The sequence below is a fragment of the Mercenaria mercenaria genome, chromosome 17 (genome assembly GCF_021730395.1).
Source record: "Mercenaria mercenaria strain notata chromosome 17, MADL_Memer_1, whole genome shotgun sequence".
NCBI lineage: Eukaryota > Metazoa > Mollusca > Bivalvia > Venerida > Veneridae > Mercenaria > Mercenaria mercenaria.
Genome location: NC_069377.1, coordinates 28,972,889 through 28,999,972, shown reverse-complemented (window position 1 = coordinate 28,999,972; position 27,084 = coordinate 28,972,889). Strand labels below are relative to the sequence as shown.

General features: G+C 32.6%; 1 protein-coding gene across 1 annotated transcript; it reads right to left on the bottom strand.

Annotated features, from left to right (window-relative positions):
- Positions 1 to 8: 8 nt before the first annotated feature.
- On the bottom strand, positions 9 to 25,818 carry LOC123536210 (neuropeptide S receptor-like). Its single transcript, XM_045319183.2, has 7 exons — positions 25,491 to 25,818; positions 7,363 to 7,507; positions 6,807 to 7,007; positions 5,418 to 5,590; positions 3,922 to 4,066; positions 2,998 to 3,087; positions 9 to 2,473 (listed from the first exon to the last, which is right to left on the bottom strand). The coding sequence occupies exons 1-7, from the start codon at positions 25,593 to 25,595 to the stop codon at positions 2,238 to 2,240; spliced, it is 1,095 nt and encodes a 364-aa protein (XP_045175118.1). The 5' UTR covers positions 25,596 to 25,818; the 3' UTR covers positions 9 to 2,237.
- Positions 25,819 to 27,084: the final 1,266 nt, after the last annotated feature.

The following is a 27,084-nucleotide window of genomic DNA, read 5'->3' as shown; positions in this document are numbered from 1 at the left end:
AACAACAGTTCTTTGTTTATATTTTATGCAGAACTTAAACAATAAAAGCATATGATAAGTACACAAATGAATACTAATGACAGTCTGCATGCTTGAATTGAACCTTAATTAGCTTTCTGATATGTATAAACATATAATGCCGTCTTCAAGTACGGTGTTGTATTTTGTGGCCGCCAAAAGACCCTTCAAGACGGATGATGTTGCAGTTTATAAAGTCCTAGGAAGCATAGAATGCAACCGAGCAATCTAAAAGAAGCAATTCGTAACACCTCTCTCGCCACAAGCGTAATACTATTGTAGAATATATTCAATGAATTCCAAGATACCAAGAAACCAAAAATGTAACAAAGTTAAACCCAAAATTTAACATCGTTGAAAATTTATGTCCAACATGGTTGTTGAGTTTTCTCAATTATTTATTACAATTAACCATTCAGTACAATATTTGATATATGAAAATATGTTGCCACAACACAATCGCGTTTCTTTTAAATCATATCTATAATACAGAAGTGTTTTTCAAACATGCTTTCTTAGATGACTTACAGAAAATTTAGTCCGGCATAGAACACACGTGATCGACATTTACAAATCTATCCTGATTCGAATATCCTAAATGACTTCGTAAAATACATATTAGATTCCCATTTGTTTTTTTAATCTTCTCATTTTTATTGTTCTATTTATCACTCAGGATTTTTATTTCTATTATAATAGCAGTCACATTCAGGTTTTCTACACATTAAACTAATACCAGCCATTAACAAAACTGTATACGTTTTCTGCATTTCGTAAGTTGAATCTGTTGCCATAAATCACGGCATATAATATTAATAAGAACATACTGTATAACAATATTTATAGATTGTGCACTATGAGTATATGGGAGGTGTTCAACTTAAAACTGACCACTTTTAAAATCTTATTTTCTTGGAGACCTTCACGTGAGTTTCAAAATGTTTGCATTGTACCGTTAATCACATAACAATACCATATAGATACATGTACAAAATTCCTATCTGTATCCGCGAAAATATGAGACGGAGTAGGGAGTATTGTGTTTAACCATTCATATAAAAGAATGAAAAAAGTTTCTAAATGAGCTCATATGTTTCAACAATTCATGTCATGCGATCTAAACTGACAGTACTGAGATCCACACACCGGTGTCAATTTGGATGGCACGTGAGGTCAAAACGCAAGGTAAAAAAGTCCTAAAGGAACTTCACCATTCGAAGAAAGCCGTCACCTATTTTGAATGTATAAAAAAATAATATAAACTGATGTAAAATGCCGTATATAGCTATGCCAACGTGAAGTAGGAAGAGAGGCAAATTGTAATGAAATATTTTATTTTATGCTAATTGATGAAATGCTGTGTTTATGAGATATAATCATATTACTCCATGTATATCACTCACTACGTGAATTTCTAACTTTTCGAAAATTGTTATGCTTTGCTCTTTATAGAATCTATTTCGATTAATTAAAAAATCTTTAACGACAATTATTTCATGTTATTTGCAAATAATAAAAATGAATTGAATAAATTTGGATCCTTATGTCATGTGCGTCTTTTTAAAGCTAAACGACATACGCAATAAGATTCGTTTTCGCGCATCTGTTTCCCGCAGTGAGATTGAAATTTGTTGTAAAATGCGTACTTCGGTGTAAATAAGCATACAGTAAAATTATTTGTAGGTTCTGAGTGAATAGAGAATATATCATACCTTGACGTAAGAAAATTTCACGCGCTCGTGACAATATATAAATTGTCTCACTTCTCAATGAGTAATATTCTTTTTTTATTCAAAACCGTCGAAACGCTGTATGAGAAAATGATGTTCGATGTACATTTATGTAGAAACCACAATAGATTGGTTTCGAACTATTTACTTTAATGTTACTCATTATGTATCCTAAAAATGTAAATGAATTTTTGTCATAGTATTCAATAAGCCCAGACAACATACCAGTGCTGCTCCAGGACGTGCTTAGAAAGCCGTCGCAAGTATATATTGTCTTGTACACATGTTAAATAAACTCCACTAAAGACCGCCGAAAGGTAATTTGAAAAAGCTCCGACCACTGCACTTGCGCGTTTACAGTTTTTTATCTATCACATGACTCTGTTTATGACGTTATTGCTGTGTGTATTCCTTTTTGTTTCTGGAATCATTTGAATTTGTTTTGCGCATGTGCAACATTTTTGTCACTGCCAAGAGCAACGTCGCTAGTCACGTGGTCGTCACTTGTGTGCTGCTTATACCTTCATAAGATTGCCCAGATTGTTGATCTTTTTGTCGACACGAGAAAAGCTTGTGGTTAAAAAGGATGAATATCAAAGGGTTGCAGGCACTGTTGAGAGGATATAAGGATCCCAGGATCACGAAATATCTCGGATCAACCGAATTTGGGTCGTTAGAACTCATCAGTATGGTCACAAAATAAGGCGTCCAGGAGATAAAAAACGCTGTAAAATTTAAAAAAAAATACATTCAGATGTTTATATCATTGCTTTACAAGTGAAATAGTCATTTTTCATAGTCGTAAGATTGTGAGGATGAACTTCTGTTATGATACTAGTAAGCTATACGCAGAATTAAGACTGTAAACTGTTCAAATTATTTCAGATGTAAAATATTTATCTAAAATGGATTCGGAAAATGATGATGGCTGAATAGCAGGCTCTGGAAACAAAATATTTCTTAGCATTCATTTTAATTGTTCTACTTGAGCATTTACATTTAAATGACATAAAATTTCATTACACTACACCTTGTGTTACATGCCTAGACATACAACCAAGGTCATTCTTAACAGACGTTTCATTACAATACACCTAGTGAAAAAAATACGTATCTAGACATACAACCAATGCCATTTTAACTGGCATATTTTTTTGCAATACACCCTGTGAGGGAAGAATACATGCCTAGACATACAACCAACTGGCATATTTCATTGCAATACACCCGGTGAGAGAAGAATACATACCTAGACATACCACCAAGGTCATTTTTATGCTCTTCACCTTCGCCTTTGGGAGCAGTCCTTTATTCAATGATTTGTCTCCTTGAAGTTTAACTATGATTAAATATAAAAAGGGACACTTATTGCATGTTGCTATAGTTATTATGGAAGAACCTCAATTAGTTAAAGAAAATGTACACTATTCATATTATATATTGAACTGTATGACGGTAATAAATCACCTTTTCTTATCATGTTTCAAATGTGAAAAAAAGAGACGCGAAGAATACCTAGTTTTACAAGGGAACCAAACTTCTGATCATTTTATCGCGAAACAAAAGCAACGATAACAATTCCTAATTGACACCAGATTTTAATTATTATATCGTGAAAGAAATGCCAAATCGACAAGGGAACTAGTCTTCTGATCATTGTATCGTGAAAGGAAAGCGACGCAAAAATATCTAAACTAGATCTAGATTAATCATGTTTTATTGTAATTATTACACAAGTCATAATAGTAAATGTACATTAAAACATTAATATACAGATAAACGACGAACCAACAGTATATCAAGACATATTATTAGACTACAGTACATCAATATATACTAGATATATTCAGTACAGTAACTCTGCAATAGTGTGATAACAGAAAAGTGTTGGACCACAAGTTTTACCAGCATTTGAAATCGGTCCTCCCATTGGTGTGAAATTAATGTTAGATTATACTAAATGGCGGATCCTTGTTCGGACTGTAGAAAAAATGTAATCCAAGATAGAATTGTCAGATATAAGGTTTAAAAAAAATTACGGAAAGAGAGAAAAAAAATCTAATTGACTAAGGAACCAGACAAGACTTGCGAATATTGTATCGTGAAACAAAAGCAACGCGAAGACTACCCTGTCCACACTTAATGTAAACAGAATTAATATGAGAATTTTTACCACTGCTAGCGTTGGTGCTAATCTCCGACAACTTTAGTCTTGAACGCCATTTCATCCAGACGATGACACATATACCAACATAACATACAGTTATACCAATGGTAGGTAATATGTATACAATCATTGCTACCGTCAACACGTACGGCTGTGAATAATCAATATTATAAATTCACTTCTATATTCATTCGCATAAACTTTTAAATACTAACGTCATGGAAGGAAATCAATATACTTCAGTGTAGAATTCATATTTTCAGTTAAAGCTACCTGCACACAGTTGAGGTGAAATTCTTCAACATTTTCATGTTCACCAAGTTTCGCATAGAATATGTATATTACATAAAGAAATGACAAAGTGACTGACAAAAAATGTAAGATATTAGTAAAAAGGAAAATGAATGATTTTCTTCATTATTTCAAAAGCGTTACAACGGTTTACTTCCTTCTGTACAATAGTTTTGGTTCTTGTTAAAGAAACCTTGTAAATATAATAGATCAGTCAGTTTGTACGACTAATCACTTTCACAGTACCCACTTTTATGGATTTGAAAGAAAAAAAAATCACCTGAAATGTGTGAACGACTTGCCTTAGATATTCAAACAAATATCTCAGTACCAATATAAGTAAGAAAAACACCTTTAAAATGTATTCAGATACATTTACTGAACTAAAACTATTTTATTTCATAAGTGCAGCCTAGCTCGTACAATGTTAGCTAAATAATTTCTGTTATATATTAATGGGTCGCTGAAATTAATATATTTTATCTATCATTTAAAATTCGTCTTTATAGTTCACAGATGTGAGTATTGAAATAAAACAGTAAGCAAAACATAATAATTGTTATTATAAGTGAAATTATCAAATATTACAACGCTAAAATATATAGAATGACACAAATTATATACTCAGTTCCAAAAGAAAGTGTGCACTTTTCAAATTTAAATATTTCAAAAAATTCCCCGACGTTTTTGTTTCATTTTTTCATACACTAACTCTCAGGTATAACTCAAAATCTAAAATGCACACCAATTTGTTTACGAACTGATTTAAATTTTGGTACCAAACATTATAAGTTTTCACGAAAATAACCGGAAAAAAATAACAGAAAACTAAGTGCACACTTTCTTTTGGAACTGAGTGTAAATAATAGGATATTCTTATTAATACATACTGCAGTAAAAAACAGAAACCTTTCATATCAAAAAGTAAAATAAATTTTGAAATTTCATAGAACTACCGGTATATGACATTACTGCGCATGTATAACTGTTAAAATACTAATAAATATATCAGATATAAACAAATTTATTTTTAAACATGTTAGATCAAAATAATTTTCCGTCCTAAACACACACACAAAAAAAATACATTTTACTCGTGGCTTCAAGACGTAAAATATTGCATATGGTGTCCAATAATTAAATTACAGATATTTCAATACGACGTTGAAACAAACATATATTATTTATTATATTACGTTAAACGTTATTACCTTCCACCAGTGCTCTGGAAACTCGATTTTACATTCGCCAATTTGATCCATCGGGTTGGTTGCCGACGCGTTAGCATTTACCCCTTTACTGTACGGAATATAGAAACTTGCAACAACTAAACTTATAAACCAAGCTCCAAATACCATAGCCTTGTCTAGAAACCTACACATTCCTGAAAGTTCAAGCAATCAAATCTGTAACAAGAGAATTTGGAAACGTAGAACGCAACATCAGCAAAATTGTAAGCTTAGCATCTTTATTTAAAAAAAACAACAAAAAAACTTCAATATCAAGATACTCTCTACTTTCTAGATATTGATACGACTCTATTTTCAGTATGCAATAAACAAATGATAATCACTTTTAGTTTCAAGTGATCTGACATGGAAACAAGCAATTGATATTCATTTGAGTGCTGCTCTAAGGGCTTTCCGACCAGCAAGAATTTAGAATAGTGAATCCATATTGTTCGTTTATCCGCACATGCATGCTGTTCTTTTTCAATTTCAGCAGTTGTATGTGACTGATTGACAAACAATGGATGTGCAGACTGATCTGGATCCATACGCAAGCCCTTACGATGATTTTCACAGAGCGGCGCTTCTTTCTACATATTAATAAAAGTTCTCGTTCTTAAACGTTGAAATCTCCAGCGTATTATGCATCTTTATATGAATTACCAGTCCATAGTGTGTGCTGTTTATCCTGTTTATATTCAGCACGTGTTTACTTGGTTAATAAATCAAATATTTGAAAATCTGTGTCTGAGGTCATGTAAGTAAAACACTGACAGAATGACTTGCCAGTCAGTAGACAACATTATTGATCCTTTAGATCTCGGGCAATAGTTTTAACTGTTGACAAGCAAGTCATTCAGTAAGCGTATACTGTAACCCTTTGCTATCCTGTTAAGCCCACACATACAAGGGATCATGTCCTGAATTTATGATAAAGACAACACTATATATCTAGAATATTTATGAGTATTCTTGCTAATGTAATTCATACGGGCTAATGTTATCAATTAGGCTAATGTACTTCATATGGGCTTGTTTTGTTTTTTAACGTTCAAGACTAGATGTTGAATGCTAATGGTTGAACGAGTTACTTGTATAACACATTTTTGTTATCGTTTTTATTTTATCTTAAAACTGGCAGAGTAAAATGAGCCGCGCCATGAGAAAACCAACATAGTGGGTTTGCGACCAGCATGGATCCGACCAGCCTGCTCATCCGCGCAGTCTGGTCAGGATCCATGCTGTTCGCTAACAGTTTCTATAATTGCAATAGGCTTTGGAAGCGCAGTCTGGTCAGGATCCATGCTGGTCGCAAACCCACTATGTTGGTTTTCTCATGGCGCGGCTCAAATAAGAAAAAAAAACACATACCTAATCGCACGACATTTAAGGGATATTTTATTGCCAGAAATCTGTCTACACTCATACCAATGAGGATATTGTTGGAGGCGATAATGGTCATGGTTTTACTAAATCTCCACATCCTACATACAAAATCTCCTCCGTGATACTCTCCGTACATGGCACTCGTTATACCATCACCAAGCACACAAAATACACCAACGAGGAAATCTGCAGTTTCAAACAAATGAAATTACACATTATCACAGCCTAACATCGATGCACGTGTAGCTTTATTTCCGCATTTTCTTGAACAAATAATTTCGTATTATATTTATGCTTAAAAGAAGACTTCATAAAAATATATCTTGTATCAAGTAAATAATATCTAATTTCTATGCTCAATTTTTGAGATAAATAGCAAAACATTTATTACAGAAATTATAGTTTTCTTTGGTTAAGGTAGTGGTCCCTTTATAACAATCGGCAGAAACATATTCTCCATATAACATATCGTTACCATTATAAAATATGATCGCCAGCCTCTTCGATAATAATATTTGAAAGCCATCGTTAAATTACTTACCCGCTATGGCGAGCTGGAGTACAAAGTAGAACAAACGACTTTTCTTCTGTTTCTTGAACAGCAGAACATAAATGACCAGTCCATTTAGGGAGATTATTGCGGCAAACAGGACGAATGAAACAACAGCAGCAGCTTGATCAAACGGCTGAAGTTAAAAAACATGATTTTTTAATTTTTATGATTCTCATGAACTCCAATATGCATTGGTTTCTATGGCATGTCAAACGTTGCTAAATTATATATGTATGATATTATTATTGTATGTTTGTTATTGTTATTCAATGTCGTGTCATTCATATTCTAAGTGTTACCATTGTTATTCTATATGTCGTTATTGTTATTGTATGTTCGATATTCTTATTGTAAAAGACGTTATTGTTGTTGTAAGCTTGATATTCTTATTGTATGTGGGATTTCCCGCGATATAAATAACACACGCGATATAAATAGCACAGCGACGCTATACAAATTATACAATCACATAACACAGAATAAGAATGACGTCAGATATTGAACAGCAATGATGACTTTTACCATAAGAATATCGAACATACAATAAGAATAACGACATGTACAATAGAAATGGTTACTTAGAATACGAATGACACGACACTGAATAACAATATCAAAGATACAATAAGAATAACGAAATATAGAATAACAATAATGAATTTTACCATAAGAATATCGAACATACAATAAGAATAACGACATATACAATAACAATGGTAAGACTTAGAATATGAATGACACGACATTGAATAACAATATCAAAGATACAATAAGAATAACAAAATATAGAATAACAATAATGACTTTTAGAATATGAATGACAAGATAACAAACATACAATAATAATAACATACATATATAATTTAGCAACGTTTGACATGCCACAGTTTTCCCTCATATATCAGATTGTTTTAATGAATTGGTTATTTTTAAATATTACGGCTTAATAGTTTGACTCTAGATTTTTTTATTGTTTGACTAGTGAGTCGTTATAGTTTGACTATTGAGTGATTTGACTGCTAATTACAGTTTGACTGCTGATTATAGTTTGACTGCTGATTCTTTTCGTTTGACTACTGATTCTTTATCATTTGACTGCTGAATTGTTTGACTGCTGATTCTTTCCCTTTATTTACGTCACAATGGACTAAATCTAAAACAAAATCCACAACCTAATTAAATATGAAGCGTGGTGTGTGTTAGTGCGTTGGAAAAGTGCGAATCTGTGACGGCAAACTGCGACGCCACGATCGAACCATAGTAGCTTCGCACGTACCTCCGCTTATAACCATTCTAGTTTCACGATCAGCTATTGTTGTTTCGAGTTTGTATAGAATGGACGGAACTCCGTATTGTTATTGGGGATCATAACGTCCGTTTCAATGCTGTTGTCAGGAAGTGTACATGTAAGGAATATATGAGCCGCACCACGAGAAAATCAACATAGTGTCTTTGCGACCAGCATGGATCCAGACCAGCCTGCGCATCTGCGCAGTCTGGTCAGGATCCATGCTGTTCGCTAACGGTTTCTCTAATTGCATTAGGCTTTGGAAACGAACAGCATGGATCCTGACCAGACTGTGCGGATGCGCAGGCTGGTCTGGATCCATGCTGGTCGCAAAGCCACTATGTTGGTTTTCCCATGGTGCGGCTCATATCAACATGTTGTTTTGCATTAAGGTTTCTGCTTCCACAGAGTCTACTTACAGATTTCATTTTTATTATATCAGCGAACACATGTAGTTACAAAAGTTGAGAAGCTGATCCTTTTGTAATATTTTATTAAGAATGATATTTATTGCTTTCTTTATCTAAACCTGTCTGTTATTGATCGCCGATGAGGCCGCGATCATATTGAATAGGTAAAGTATATGCGCGTTGGGGAAAATATTTCATGATGGACCTGTGAATTCTTTACTTATGGGTGAAACAGGTCTCATAAGCGTAAATACGACTAGCTTCTACTGATTATAAAACATACCGTACGATTTGTTGTGAATTAACTGTTGTTGTACTTTTAGTAGTTCACCCGCCACCCTTGTTTAAGAGCAACATTTAAAAAACACGTTTTTTTTTCCATCCTCAAGTAATAAGTAAGTAGACTCGCCCAGTTTAATCAATCTAGACGCATAAACTAACTCTATACCTACTTCACCCGATTTACATTCGGAACATTTTCACGCGTTTCGGGCTTTATCGTATGTTTAACATGGGATATTTGAACCGTCCAAAAATGTTGGAAATGTTTGTCTCATTGTTTGTTTTTTTTTAATAAAACTGTTACTGCTTTCATTGTCTACCAATTTAACCAAACACAAGTTTACCTGCATAAACAGAAAGCATGATATGTCACCATGCGAGGATCCAGAGAGGGGAGGGGGAGGAGAAACCGGGGGTCTGGACCCCCTTTGGAAAATCTTTAAAAAAGGAAAGAAGACAAGAAGGAAAGAAAATGTTTTTCGAAAAAGGCAACATTAGGACTGCATGTAAAGTATATGCGGCTGCTGCTACATACGACGCCGACAAAATTCATATTATTTATCTAAAAGAAACTAAGAATTTTACCTTCAAGAAAGCTTGATTTTATCATTTTCCCAAATTTAACAGGTTAGTCCATAAAACTCTGTCCCAGAATGCAAAAAATGAAATGCTAAATTTCAAAATTTCCAGGGGGGGGGGGGGGGGATCGGACCCCCTCTGAGAAAATTGGCTGTTTCTATGCATGGTCACTATACCTGTCCAGTACTGGACATTATGGTAAACGCTTCTTTCCTGCACAAATATCAAATTTCGCAACTTCTGTCCGGTTTGTACAAATTCTGGCCGCGATAAACCATTTGACTTGTTTATTATTTGAGATAAATCTATGCCAAACCATTCTAACTAAATTGCTCTCAAGCAGAGTTCGTGTTTCGAGTGCAAGGTCTAGCTGTGTTTTATTTAGATATAAATCACAGGAAGTCAATATGTTAAATTATGTTTAAATATCACCCATGATACATTTATTGAGTTAATGCATGTGTTATTGAAGACATCTTGCCAAAAAGTAAACATCCGTTTCTAGAAACAGGAATCAAAACCATAAACCCCATTACGTGTTTTATTTTGGCATATGGCTCAAGAGTCGATTACTGTTTTATTTGTTTATTGTTTTTATTGTGTGACAAGTATGTTTAACATTTAGTCAGCGTTTAGCAAGCGTTTTCTATGTCTAATGTTTATAGAGACATAGATCTGACTTGACTTATTCACACCAAAGAAATTATGTTTTGGCATTTGATGTACTTTATTATATAAAAGACGTTTCAGAATCAAAATGAAAAAAAAAAAACAAACAAACAAACAAAAAATAAAAAAACAAAAAAAAAAAAAAAAAAAAACAGACCGGTGTCACTCTTAATTCTCGAACACTGTATTGAATATTGTGTGAAAAATTATTCACTCGATGTTTAAGCTATTCCGCGGGAAGTATTTCTTCCCGTATTTCAACACTGTTATAATACTATTACAAACTGAGGTCAAATCGACCAACTATGTTAGGCGCCATACATGTGCCATAAAATTGTGCTTCCATATTTCTTGTACTTGTTTACATAATGGAGAGAATAGAATCGAAATATTACACTGCATTACTATATATCAATATAATTATCTTAATAACAGTTTGTTTCGATTATACAGCTGTAAAACTCAATAGGGCTACGCCCTTGTGAAATCATTCGGCAGGCGTTTTTACCTCTTCGTTTCAATTATTAAAATATGGCTCTTATAATTAAATCATATAATAAGTAAAACGTTCCCCGCATCCCGCCAACCCGACTTAGTTCAAAATGGTGCTTTTCTATATAACTGTATTACAAACGACTTGGAACATTATTATTTTGGCGCCTGCACTTGATCTGACTGATTGAAGTTTTATCCTCCTTAACAAATAGCAACAATTTTCAACCAACAACTTTCAACCGAAACGTTCTTGTAGCGATAAGGAAGGTTTTTATAATTCTTGACAAGTATTACATTTGTTATCAAGATGTTTTATCTGTTGTGTATAAACATTTACACACTATATAAGCGATATTCAGTCTGGTGTTCCATTTGATAGATAATGTATTGATAAAATGTTTCGTAGCAGAAAAGCAACGAAATATTGTACTTCAAGTGCTGAAAATTAAACAAACATGATCCACTTGGCTGACCTACAAGTATTTACTTCTCAAGTTGTAGCGTCACAACCACTTATCTAAAAAGCTGATTTTCAATACAATTAATCATTTTTCATGTGTTTCATGTAGCATAGAAGCCCGAACATCCTTAGATGTTAAACGTTGTCGCTTCTTAAGCCAATTTGAATTTGTTACCCCAATTTGGCATTAATCAGCTATTATTAATATCATGAATAGCTTTACAGTAATTCTATCTGATTCCGTCATAATATTGGTATGTACATTCTGACAAATATTTTATTTACATTTAAAAATACTGTATTTAAAAAAAAAAAAGATTAAAAGCATAATTCCTTAACACAGTTTACACACTCCAAAATTGTATATGTACTTTAATTTGCTAGTAGGGATCATAGCACTTTTGCTTGAGCTTTGACTGGCATGACATTTAAAAATATCAAATCTATATACCGGTAATTTGTTGAAAAGGTAATGGACCCATAACGCATATCGGCAAATTTGCGTGTGATTATATATTCTCCGTAGGTGACTACGGCATTCTACGATAGGTTGCTAATTAGTCTGGCTACCGACTAGATAATCTTTCTTTTTTTTAACCATTTCTCATATATTCTGACCTTTTCTTCTTTGCTCTGATTATCTAGCGTTTTGAGAAGAAACCACAAATTTGAATGGCCTCGTGAACAAGACACAGGGTCTAAACACAGACTTATTGCTAAAATGAGGTAAAGTGACAGCCTGGGAACGAGGAACTGTCAGACATTGTTCTGCTACCAAAGTCCTCTGTCCCAGATATTTGCAAATAGACTCACACGCACGCACGCACAAAACGGTATACAATGATAGAGGCTTGAGGTATTCAAATGTACGCATGAAGTTTATGAGGTCTGGTGCTTATTACGTCTGAAAATAAATTTTTGTAAAAGTGATTGAAATTTCCCACTGGGATAAATGATACAGATGGGTGAGTGTTTGAGTTTATTATTTATAGAAAAGCCATGTTCATTAATCGAAAATGAGTTTGGGATGATTGTGAGCACGGGTCCTATTATAATGGTACAAATTTAAATGAAATATTAAACAGTATGTTAATTATTGAGAACATATGCGACGAAGCGTTTTGTTTCCTTTAATTTCCTGTGAAATGAATGAAAGTTTTAACTTGCACATCATAGTTTATTGTTGTTTTTTGTGACATTTTATAGTTGCGGTGTTGGATCTAGTGTAGGTATCAAATAACTCAATATGTAAACAAGCAGTACTTCCATAATAACGAAAGAAAGAAAATCTCAAGTGGTATTTTCATGAATTATGTGAGCCAGTTCCTGTTTTATTTCATTGTCAATCCATACTTGACTTTTCACGAGGATTGTTTGTATAAGTTCTTTAAAAATGAAACAAAAAGCATACGGCATAATATAATATGTTCATACCCATATTTTAGCTGTCAGTCTCCTGTACAGATATCGGACAAAAAATCTCTCTTAGAGGATATGTGACCTCTATTTTTCTTCGTGTTTTCTTGTGGTTTGAAGCTATTTTAAGAACTAAGTTTAGTAGTTTATTTTTATAATATATGTGTGTCAACTATCAGAACATTGTTTATTTCATAAAGAACCTAATTATAGCATTTAAAAACAGTGTGCGAGCTTTAAAGCAGCATGCCTCCAGATTTGGCTGAAAAAGTAATCTTTCTTTCAAATTGAAGTTTGGTCATATTATGAACATTAGAATATGATTTTTTGTTTCTAAAATATTTTAAAAATTCCAAATCAAGAAAAAAAGATGACCGCGTCGGGAATCGAACCTCGGGCCGCCGCGGCAATAAAAACATTTTCTCATCGTCGTAACCAATAGCGCTATAGCTGAAGTAGTGAATAATGACTTTAAAATATAGATATTTATAATCGAGAAAGTTTACCTGGAGTAAAAGCGTCACAAACGCTTTTTGATTTTCATCGTAAAAAGCAGTAAAAACAGCAAATTCTTATGTGTTTCCGTAACATAAAGTTTGTCAGTACATGGAATTAAGTTTTAAAGCCTTCTTAAGAAATATAGCAGATATCTAAAAAAATATTTTTTTTTTTGTTATTGAACGATCTGGAGGCATGCCGCTTTAAAAACTGTTCAGAAAATAAAAATAAACGAACAACAAATAGTGTTTATTTTCTTCAATGTATTCCCAAGTCTTAGAAGCAATAAAACTGTTTCAAATAGTGGTTATTTTTACTGATCTTGGAAGTATGTTGAAAATGTCGTAACTATTACCTGGCAAAATAATGCAAAATTTCCTTACACAGTGCATTAATGTATATACACTTTCTTAGCACCGTGAACATTCTTTAATGAATCATATTACAAAATGGCCATGAAAGCTCCTCCTTTCACAAGAGAGCACATTTACAGAACGTGTTTCATCCCGTCATGTCTTCTAATTACATTACGTGTTAATAGATTTAAGTGATATACTGCTTATATGTACATCTTGCCTTTTCCGACAGTTTAATATATCAATTCTTGAAACCCTGTCTTTTATGTCTCAACATATGAATTCTTCAATTCTGGAAACATTTCTATTATGTCACAACATATAAACTCTTTATCTGTCACTTCCTCAAAATAACTAAAAAAACGTATACACTGAGATATTTGATGCAAATCAGATTATCTTTATTAAGAACATCACCAAAATGCCATGTACACATGTTTACATTTCAGTCCTAGTTTCATATATTCTCCTGGTTCAGTTTCGCAGTAACTTATATCTTGAACGTTGTCATATTTCATTCAGATAAGTAAAATATATATTTACTATTTATTAAAAGTAATGGATCAGTATTGACAATCGGCAATTTCAGTGCGATTAAGTATTCTTGTCTGTCGTTTCGGTGTTATTTGGCTGTACATTATTGTAGCTCTTACGAGCAATATCTTCTATAACAACTTTAGAATGCAGGAAACAGATGCGGTGAAAAGAAAATTGATCAGACATTACTGATAGCAATTTCAGGTCTGCTACCTTAAGAAATTTGTCGCCGAAACGATTAGCTTTCAGACATTTTCATACAATTCCTGCAAACTTCCATATCCTGCAAAAACATCGGAACTTTTTCATGTAACCTGTCAGAATAAGGCCACTAATGTCGCATAGCATAACTCGATCAATTAGCAGTTGTAAGCTGTGATAGTATTGATGTATAACGTATGCTCCACAAGATTTACAATGGAAATGGTTGTCTTATCAGCGTCATACTTCACATCACAAAACAATTAGGTTTATGGGATATAGCAAAATAGATCGAAAGCAAATATTTCAACTCCTAATTGACTTATAAACATATAATGACTGTGTAAAAACGTTAAGGTTTACATTTTCTCTGAAGTATTTAATGGTTTAAGTCTTTGTCCCTGACTGCCCTTGCTTTGGCTGAACATGTAGATTTTTCTGCATAAACGGCGTTAAACCCAGAAACAAACAAACACAACACTATCTAATTTTAACTTATCAGGGTCGTTAGGTGCACGTACAATTAAGGAAAAAGCTATTCCGGAAAAATGACACTGTTTACATAATCAAATTCAAAAGAATTCATTTCATAATAAAAACGAATGGTATCCGTAAACTACTCTCTTAGGCAACATAAATTGTATTGATTTTCTTTAATGAATTTTATTTTATAGGTTTGTGTATGCGAGACTTTAATTTGATTTTGACATAGATATTTATTTTAATATACTAGACTGCGAACTGCGACTCCCCGTACTTGGAATCAGTATTACTCATTAAGTTCACTCAATGTACATGTATAAACGAACAACACTAAAGCCGAGATCAAGGGGATATGAGGGTTGTGCACATTTAACAACCTTTCTTAAACAGACTCAGTTAAACAGAGTCTGCTACCATTTTGCTGGGATGCATTGTTTGCTTCCAAAGAATCTTTAAATAGCCTTTCCACTTTTTCTATTTTATTAAACAGGGATAAATGAGACTATGATCTCTTCGGGATTCGAGGTTAGCGTCTTTTTCATCATTTGTTCGGCCATTCAAACGACGGTGTCTACTTGTAGCAGTGAGCAAAATGCCCAATTTAATATTGCTGTCTCACTAGAATATCACGATATAGGCACGTGACATCAAGTTACATTATGCCAACTCCCCATCAAGTTACATTATGCTAACTCTGGGTTGACAAGTGCTTTTCCACTTTTTATATTTTATGCTGATAGCCAGGCGAGGAAGCGACCGGTACCATTTTTCATGTCATAGGCATAACCCGCCCAGGGAGTGAACCCTCGACTTGCCGCATATCAAGCCATAATGTACAAAGCGTTATACTATTCAAAATAGGTACCCTTACTCGAGGCATGCTGCAAATTATTTCAGAAATTTAAATTATATCACATCAAAGTATTTCTATCCATCAAACCATATAGTAAACGTAACGTACATTTTGTCCATTTTCATATCCTTACGTCACAACCTTCTATTATTGGTTTCTCCCTCATTTATAAATACGAGTAGGTGTATTTTTAATAATTTTTTTTTCAGCGTTCATGTTTATGAAAAGCACGCAACTTACTTTTATTCAGTTTTGTAGATCATCTTATGTGATAAAGTACTCTGGTAATGAGTTATAAAAGACGGAAACACGGAATGTCTACGAGGATTTTCATTGCCGTTTTGAATTATGTGATTATTCCCATGACGTAAATATTTGTTCTAATTTCTGCTATAATTGCTTTTAAAATGATTAGAATTTGATAAAATTGCATATATTACAAACATATTTTATCACTCGCAGGCGAAAGCTAACTTCTAACGGTAAAATAATCCGTGTCTGAAAACTTATTTCCTGACTTTTGTAATGCTATTAGAATTTCATCACGCGCTTCAGTTAAAGTCTGTGCTAGGGGTTACGGTTGGTGTTGCACTTTGAATACCATTTAAAACCGTATGTTTTATCATGGTAACGTTCCATGCTTCTTAAACAATTTCTTATTTACTTGATTGTTTGTATTATATTTTACATTGAAAATTTACGCTCAATACATACTTAAAACATGTAGATTGAAAAGCTTTGAACTAGTTAATAATGCTAATATATCATTGTTGTCTAGACGTGTTTCGTACAAGTAAGAAATAGGTCTTACAACTTAGTATACATTCTATATTCTGTTGATACAGGTTATAGATTTTACATATTTATTTGTGTTTATAATGGCAGCCTGAATGCTAAATTTATCTGTGCAAGTGAACGCCAATTTAAATATACCCACACATTTACATGAACGTCTTTTTTTTTCAGATACACGCATTTTTTCACTGCTTTACGAAATAATACAAGCAAGCAACGTAATGTATAAGTTTCCTTATATTTTTGTAACGACAACTTTCATATAGACATAGTATATTTTGCAACGAAATATAGTTGCATGCAGACAGAATTTCCATAAGACGTGAACACGTTTATAGCCTAATACTTGCATTTACTAAACATTTTGCATAAATAAAGTTTATTTCTGTTTATTAAACAACATCGGTGTTGTTATATCAGTTATACGGAGAAAATGGCGTCGTTCAGAAAATTCACCAAAATTTCAACAGAGCATTAAACCATAGCTAAAATTAATTTTATTGAAGGTTCAGATCAAAGTTTAATCAATACATTGTATGGCTTGATATTTCTTAATGGATTTATTATATGAAAATGCACCAATTTTTACCTGAAGGCGAATTACAATTGGACGTGGGCGGTTCTTTTTATGGCTGTTCTGTTTAGATATCGAGAAGGTCCTGAATCTATACCCATGGAATACAAACTTGTCTATTTAATTTTGTGGCAACTGTAACGAAATGAAAATTTGAGGATTGGTGCGCGATTGTTATTTGCAAGAAGTCACCACGTAGTTTATAACCTTATGAACGCATAAAAATAACATTTAATTAAAATAAAGAAGTACTACTTTTACTATTTGGGCAGATTAGGCGGAATGTTATTGTGTCAGCTTCGTTCACTGCAAGTTTTGGGTTATAATCAATTGCAAAATAATTATGTTTCATTATTGTTTTTGCGTGCTTTCTTTGACTTTAATATAAATTTATTTCAAAACTCCCCAGATTAAATGAGATTTGTTTTTAATTTCAAATTCAAAATGACAATAAAACATGCATAAATACATCGAGAGTCAGGTATGTTTTTGTTCATTCTACCAGAATCACCCACGCAGATGGAAATAAACACATGCCTCTGATGAACTATAAAAATCTATCCAATTATCGCCCTTGACCAGGTGTGCACTGTTATTTTCAATTCTATTTAAGTTTTGTCAACTTCCAAAATCTATATTTTAGTAATGTGATTTTCGTGACATTTTACATTGAATGTAAGACTTAACAATAACAAATGATAACTCAAAACTTGAAAAAAAAAAATGATATGATTGATCAAATATATAAAGGCAACGTTTACAAATTATTCTCAGGAAGTAACCATTTCAGTATCAAAACGAAGACTTTAAAAATTGTTCTCCAAAATCGATCGTTTCAATATGAGAAGGCAAATTTCACAAACTATTCCCAGTAAATGACCTTCGGCAAATTCTAAAAATATATTTCTTAACTATAGTATGTTTCTTTGTAGCTCATCACTTCTAGCATTTACATTAAAAGATGCACAATGTTTCCACTTATTTCGTAACGGTCAAAGCAAATGGTAAAACTGTTTAAAGATCTGTACAGTTTCGCGTATAAGACTGTGGACCCGTAACAACAATTGGCATATTAATCTAAATAAATGTGTAATTTTAAAGTAAAGATGCTCTAAACATACAAGTTCAAGAAAAAAGAAAGGAATGTTGCAAACATGTGAATCCGAACAGTTCTCTATTTTTTGCCCTTGAAAGCATTCTTTTCTTAAATATAGTTGCAATATATTGCTGATAACACATAGCAGGGCTATATGCAACAGCATAAAATTTTGGTAGCATTTCTATCTAAAAATAATTGGAAAGCAGAATTCACCTTGCTTAACAGCAAAGCTTAAAAGAAATTTGGGATATTTGTTTCTTACAACTGCTTTGATAACAGTTCGTATGATTACCATTAAAACATGTTCGGATTCATCCAAGAACACATTAGGATAATCTGTATTGAGATACGTGAAAGACGTCACATTATTCGATAGAAAAATAAAATATGAAAAGTCATAAATACCGCTACAGACAATCTGCTTAACGTGTCCGCTCAGAAATAGCAATTTAAGTATCATTTCAGCTGCTGTATATTGCTGTTGATTTGGAAACACAAAGTTGAGCGCTAATATCTGTTCATTTGGATTTCTTAATAAACCTTTGCGTCAAAATGACGTGAATATTCAATTTATAGATTCTGAAGTAATCTGAATACCCTGATAAAAACGTCCTTCAAATACATATGGGACTCTGATGAGACGTGAAATGTTTTTGAAAATTTCAGGCTTCAGATCTTAATATGATAGAAGAGACAGCTTTAGAGAAATTAGCGATTCCGTACGGTAATGTAGTTTCCTCTTACTCTAAAATAATTAACTTAACATCTTTGTCTAGGATGATAATCAATATAATTTACAGTGCGTGCCTACTTTTCTACTTTTTGTACGTCAAAAACGGGAAAAAATTTCCTTTCGAAACAGCTTCTGTCACATGAATACATTTCAGAAAGAGGTAGTCTCACAGATACCAGAAAATTACTTTTAATGTACAATTTAGTAAATAATAAACAATATATTTTAGTACGGAGCATGGCAATTTGGATAATTTCCTGCGTTAATGCAGTACGATATGGAATACTTTCAACTTCTCTGTTTAAAGAAAAATTATAACATTTAACATTCGTTGTTTCGAGTTCAAAATATAGTACACAATAAAACAGCATCTAGTAACAGTCATTCGTTTAACAAATAACGTCGGCAGTGTTTTTATTGTTTACCATGGCAAGCTATCTATTTGTTAAGTACATACTATTTTAACATAAAACACTATCATTTTCACACACAAACATGTTTGTTTCGTATTATATAGGTATAACGTAGTCTTTTTAGCAATATTTTTGTTTTTGCAAATAACTGATGTCCCCCTCTTTTACACGAAGTCATTAAGGTCTTATCTGTACACATAAATACTCCTTTGAAGTGTCATTAACTTATATGCTAAATGCGGATTTGTGTTGCTCTGTGCTTCTGGCAAATATACCTTAACATTTTATTTTTTGATACCACAACTGTAAAAATACAAAAATTATCCGCACCATGAGAAAACCAACAAAGTGCGTTTGCGACCATGCTGGTCATAATGGAAATCAGAACATGTAAATTGAATAAAATATTTTATTGTCAGGGAATAAAGTCAATCTGATTTTAGTAGATATCATTTACGATTCAAAAACATAAACTGTGTGTCCCACTCTCTCATATTCGTGAGTTAAGCAATGCAAAATGTTTGTCTGTTTAAAAGCATTTGAATTATGATTACATACATATGTGCTATATTCTGTTACACGGTCTTTTTTTTATTTCCACCTTGTACCTTTTTGAACGAACTATGTTTACCTGGTAAAATAAAGTGATTTATATAACATTAATATTAAGCAATTATCGAAACCTGTATTAATGATTTAGTTACGACCAATTTATCGGCACAGTATTTCATTATTATTAATAAACGTAGTTTACCTTCTAGATTGATGAAGAGACTGGCATTACAATAATATTGTACAAATATCAAAATGCTTCCCAGATCAATTCTATCTGCACAATATTTCATCACTGAAAATGGACTGTATTGATTGCAATTGCATTAAAAAGTCTAAATCAAGTTTGCCATCATTATATACTATAATGCAATCATATAAAATGGCATGTGGTTGTCTGGTATGGTAATTCTGCATGTTATCTGGTATTTGTTAGATTTGTATGTAAATGAGTTATTGTTTTGCTTAAGCGTCATCGCGAAAACATATTACTTTTGTATATATAGTATCATCTCGACCATCTCGCAAGAAGAGTTCTGTAAAATTTTGAATGAGAAGAATACTATAATAACCTTCATTTATTTTCTTTACTCTTTGTTACTATAACTTTATATTTTGGATGATTTCAGTAGTGAAATAAAGACAACACTGACAGCAAACAATTGGCACAAAGGGATGAAATCATCACTGTATTATCAAGACCTCCTTTAGTAAGTTAATTATTTCGCGTACCATTGTTAGCACAAAAAAGCTTAAGAAAAAACTGTTACATATTGAAATAAACGCTTATAAATACAATTAGATGTGAAGGAAAATATTTTCTTTGAGATTGAGAGTTAGCATGACTTAGATAAGCTCCTTTAAGCCACTTAGTTTATTCGTTCATTAGTCCGAACCGTCAAATCTTTATCAAAGACTTCACACATTAAATGTAACAGGTTTTAAGTATTAAATTAAGAACACATGAAATAGATGCATCAAAAAGTTTACAGCATTTCTATTCAAATGGTTCACATCATTTAGATCTTCAATTTGCTATCTAATTAATCACTTTCCCGCTATTTGATTATTTTTAGCTTTGTATTTATCAGGTGTCGAGCAAATCCATATTAGCTAGGGAAGCATAATGCACGCGTAATTATTATGAAAATCCCGACAGAACCGATAACTTTGATTGATTATAAGGTTCGATCATAATGTGAGTGTAACACTGTTATTCTTTTAAAAATGAGGTAATAGTGCAGCATTATCGTGAAAAATCGTGCTGTTTGTGGGAAAAGCATGAAACTTGGTAGAAAGTGAGAATAAGATGTCTAAAAGTTAAAACTGGAAAGTGGTCGAACTATTCAAAATGGCCGCAATTGATAGAAAATTGGAAGGAAAACAAGGATCTAAGACAATCGTCAGTTATTTTTGTGACTAAATGTATGTCTTTTTATCATCTTTATACATATATTGTTTAATTATACTTATTTTATAGATATAAGTATTATTAACTAAATTATTACATAACTGAGTTGCTTCCCTTTGTTGCAGTTACGCCATTTGTATAGCAGACATCATGGTCTGTTTAACTTCATTAAAGAAGGCTAAACATTTCTTAGAGAATGTTTAAAAAAATCAATGAGGCCTGTCAACTTATCATGTTATCATATTCTTATATTTCTTATAAATAATACGCTTATTAAATAAAATGTTCATCTTTTTAAGTTTGTTGTTCTGATACATTACAAAGATAAATACGTTATAGTTCTATGACACAGTAAAATTTCTATAGAACAAGTCATGTTTGTGCTATAGTTTGATATGCAATGTATTTACTGTATAATTTTTAAGCTGAGTGTAAAAAAGCAGTGCTTGATGATCATGAATTTGATACATTATCAACACATGTTCATCACTTTTTGGGAAAAGGCATAGCAAAATTATATCATATATATATATATATATATATATATATATATATATATATATATATATATATATATATATATATATTTATTTTCAGTGTTTATCCTAATGTACTACAAACCTAGACAAACACAATGTCAAAACCTGTTAAAATCATTAACATTGAACATAACAAGAGCAAAGAAGGTTCTGCAACATGTTCTAGATCACCTATTGATTGGGGAAAATGTATAATATGTCAGCGATCAGCAGAAGAACCATTACAATGTCCTGCAACGTCAAGACAAAAATACATACCAGCAAAACTACAAATGTGCAGATCATTCATTAGAAGATGACATAAAAAAACTTTTAAATCAAACGATATTTCATTACCAGATAGTTTGGTTCAGTTACTTTAAGATGGTCCTGCCGTTACAGAAGCATTTTGTGTTAACAATGCAAGATGGCATAACGTTTGTAGGCAGGAAATCGGGATCTTAAAGTGCAAAAGGCTGAAAAGCGTACAAATGGTATGGATGCATCATTGAACGTAACACCAGCAAGATTGACCCGTAAAAGTACTGGAGCCGCTGCCAGGAAGTGAAATAGATAAATGTTTCTTCTGTGGAGATAACAAAGGAAATCTTCACGAAGTATCTACATTGAAAATAGGCCGAAATGTTAGGAAATATGCGCTTGAATTACAAGATACTGTTCATTTGCAAAAACTGAGTTCTAGAGCATGATATCCCAAGAAGCAGTATATCATATAAAATGTTATAGAGAGCTATTCCATCGAGCTAGAAGGGAAAATGATGTTACAACTAAAGAGACTATGGAAGAAAAACAAATTAATGTTATAGCACTGGCTGAATTAGTTAATTACATTGAAGATGTACATTCAGATTCAGATGTTCTACCTGTTTTCAAACTCTCAGATCTTTGAAGCTTTATAAAGCTACAGTTAAGCAGTTAGGGAAAACTAGTAACATATATTCATGCCACAAAACTGAAAAAAAAAACAATACTGGCAAACATTCCAGAGTTACAACCTCATACATGTAAGCAAGGTCGTGAAACATTATTAGTATACAATGAAGATATAGATGATGCTCTTCAGCAAGCTTCTGAACATGATTTTGACAATGAAGCTTTCATCCTTGCTAAAGCAGCAAATATTATACGTAAAGAGCATAAGAGGTTTGTTTTCAATGGTTTTCTTAACTTAGGATGTAAAGAAGAGTCTATTCCTCGCTCATTACAAGCAGTAATTGCAATGATGCTAGGAGGATATACGATGCAAAGGATCGCGAATGTCCCTTGCCAATGTATGTTGGCATGCTTGTTCATGCAGAACACGCAAACATGGTCTAGTTGATAAACTTCATATATTGGATTGTCAGTGTCGTACAGTAGAGTTCTAGAAATTTCCGGTGAACTTGGAAACAGCGTTTGTAAGATGTATGAAAGACAGAATATTGTATGTCCGTCCAATTCCATAGAATAAGAATGCACGTTAATACAGAGCCTATAGCACATGTTAATAAATAAGAATATGTTTCAGTACAGAGCTAGGAACAAATCTAAATGAATAAGAATGTACTTCAATACAGAGCTTACAACAAACTAAAGCTTCAATGCAGCGTCTGTGGCCTTAAATAAATTAAAATGAACATGAAAGTGCTTAAATACAAAGCCTACAAATTTAAGTGAATAAGAATGTTAAAACAATGATTTCTGTATTAATGTAGATTTTCAGTTTCCTCAAATTATACAGCACATAGATCATTTTAATTTAGTTAGGAATTTCAAGTTGTAATTTAATTTCTAATTTAGAAATATTGTCAAATATGATTAGTTTAATTTGCCTCTGTCGGCTATATAGTTTGATGCAAGATGTGGCCAATGCGTTTATTCAACATCACTCGTGTTTGGAAAAATGTTTTAGTGTAAAAGCTTCAACATTATTTCATATTTTGACGAAATGATTTCGTCATTTTCATTACTTTACTCACCTGACCTATGAATGCCAGGTTGTTAAAACACACGGCTTAAAACTGATATGAAATGTCATTTTCAACTTTTATTTCTTACTGTAACTTATTTCTACTACGAACATTGTAAACTTATTTTGAATTGCATGGTCAAAATACTGATGAGACAATTTTACATATGTTTTCGCGATTTAACATATTGTCATATACTGACTATCGTAGCAACAACATTTATCTCGGATCGTGGACCAGGATAGATAAATAAAATAAAAAAAAATACCTTTAACATGTTTCACACAACTCAGTGATAATGCTCCGTCGTTCAAGCTTTGAATAGATCAATTATTCTACCAAGATCAAAATTCAGAATAATCACCTTAACTTTTACCCTGCTATATTACTAGAATGGACAGTTCCATCATTTAATTTGGACACTTATTATTTGAAGGGATGTTTACTGAAAATGTATTAGCTGAGTAACGAACAGTGCAGACCATGATCAGACTGAACGGATGTGCAGGCTGATCTTGTTCTGCACTGATCGCAAAGGCAGAATCACTTGCCGCCAGCAGGCTAAGGGTTAAAGGGTTCATTCACACGCCGTGTCGAAGACAGATGTGCTCCACTACATCGGAATATGCATATTAACACTTTCAAGACAGTAATTATTAAAAGTCAACAGTAAACTAAGTATTACGGGTTCAGTCTCATGTAAGAACATATATTGTGTTGCGAGAATATTTTTACTCCACACAATAACAAGCATTTAAACAGATTAAAATACAGTATTTCAGCAATGCTGCACAATTCAGCGGCCAACAAGTACATCACGCATACATGCATGCATATCAAATTTAGAATATTACTATGCCAAAGCCAATACTTAATACAGGTAGAAACAACCATTTTACAAGAACTCTTAGACTAATTGATATTCAATGCAGAATATGCCTATAGAGATAACGCTTCCATAAGATTACAGAGAAAATGTATACATACGAAAACGTTGCAAATATACAGACGTGTTACATGTGGTTGTTACTTGAATTATTATATTCAGAAACTTATCTTTTGAAAACATTTTCTCCAATTTCTATCAGTTTTGTTTAGCTCCCACCAACCCTTTGAAACTAACATGAATTAATTAAAACTAATCGGATTTACTTAAATAATTTCATAATTGTAAAAGGGCATTCCGTTGAAAATAGCAACTGTTATATATAACTGAGATAAAGTTCTGAGAAATAGAAAATATTGTCATCATTTTAATTGCTATTTCTTGCAGAACAGTTTTCTTAACATATTCTTATCTGAACTTTTAGCCTACTGGTGGCAAATGATTCTGCCTTTGCGATTAGTGCAGACCAAGATCAGTCACAAATCCGTTATTCAGTATATAAATTCTCAGTGAACACCCCTTCGAACAATAAATGGAACTGCCAAAATTGAATGATAGACCAGTCCATTGTAGAAATTAAGCAGGGTGAAGGTTAAGCTACAGTAAAGAAACTTGTAATTCTAAAAGAAAAATCTTACCGCAAAGTCAATATATTCAAACATTTCTGTTGGATACATGTATGAAACATTTTGATAAATGTCTAATGTAAAATTTTCTCCATCTATATATTCCATAAAGTCCATTGTCGCTAAGGAATATAATTTAAGTGAAAGAAAATATCGAAAACTCTAAAGAACTTTAATTTGGTTTTAGATTCTAACACGAATGTTAGCTACGCCGCTTGAATTCCTCTTCATTTTTAAAAGAAAAGATTTCTGTAAACTAACGAGTATATATATCCGAGTATAATCCAGCATTATAACACAAGTCTATTTCATTTTAATACTCTAACCACTAGTCAGTTGAATGACATAAACCCAGCAAGCAGAAGTTGTAAGCTAGCAGTCCGCTGGGAGTCCATCGGGTGTCGAGTTGCATGGTTACTTCCAATACTCGTCATTATGACGGTGCTGCCCACACTGGCTGTATTAAACAGTTTTATTTTTCATTTTGTCTGATGCATAACAAAACTATGTTTTAAGCAACGAAATATAAGGTGGGAGGCCATTTTTTCCTAAGTGCAAACAACTTATCCAGTTTAATATAATGCAATTTAAGGTATTTATCTCCACGACTTTCATATTAAATCAAATGGCAAACACAGAAATCGTGAAAGAGTTTTTTTTTTCAAAACCAATACTGATTCAGACAAAAGTTAGCATTAATTTTATTTTCCTATCCTTAGATAGGTGCCTACGTTTTTTCTTATATCCGAGTGCTTTAAAAAATATTTTGACACAGATTTGCATTTAACTAATTTTATTTTATTTCCACAATACAGTATAACCTTTAACCCGCAGGTGGTAAGTAATTCTGCCTTTGCGACCAGGGCAGTCCAAGATCAGTCTGCAGTCTGTACATTTTCATTGGACATCCCTTCATTTAATAAATGGTATTGCCCGAATTGAATGACGAACCAATCTATTTTAGAAATTAAGCCGGCTAAACGTTAAGAGCTGACATTTGAGTTGAGTTTAGAGTCACACCTACACAAAATGATTACCTTAGGTAACATATAGGGTTTAAATTATTCGTAGAATTGTAACAAGTGCTTTGAAGTCAACGGCCTTAACTGGTCAGCATCAGGGGCCCTCTGCTGTGTATGTTAAGCTGTTTGTATAAACTATGCTACGAGCATTTCCTTTTTTGGCGTAGCTGAATAACATGGATTTTGACCTATATTCTATAGTAAGCGGGGCACGGAACAGGTGCGCGCTGAAAAGATAAACCATTTATTACTATGTCTTAAATAATATTGAATATTAGAAGGCACATATTAAATAGAGGATATTTAGTCATTTTAACCCAAAAATAAATGATTTATTCTAACTTTAAAGCCTTTAGTAATTTATCATCTTAAGAGAAATCGAAAGTACACTTCTTTCCCCGTTGCGTACTTCGCTTTCAATCTCAAATGAAGATTTTTTCCTTTTGATTTGCAAAATTTTAAATTTTTATTGTAAATGTCTACTCTGACCAATAAAGTGGCATCAGATTAAACAACACAAAGGAGAAAAATAAGTTTCACCAGAATAAAGAAGCAGGAAAAAAAATCAAAGTGCAGATAAGAAA

What these genes read in the sequence shown, in the direction of transcription:
- LOC123536210 (XM_045319183.2), bottom strand. Translation starts at nt 25,595, where the DNA reads ATGGACTTTATGGAATATATAGATGGAGAAAATTTTACATTAGACATT. An exon ending in CTTAAATGTCGTGCGATTAG is followed by an intron (nt 5,591 to 6,806) that starts GTATGTGTTTTT and finishes TTGAACTTTCAG; the next exon opens with GAATGTGTAGGTTTCTAGAC. An exon ending in TAGCACCAACGCTAGCAGTG is followed by an intron (nt 3,088 to 3,921) that starts GTAAAAATTCTC and finishes ATTTAATCATAG; the next exon opens with TTAAACTTCAAGGAGACAAA.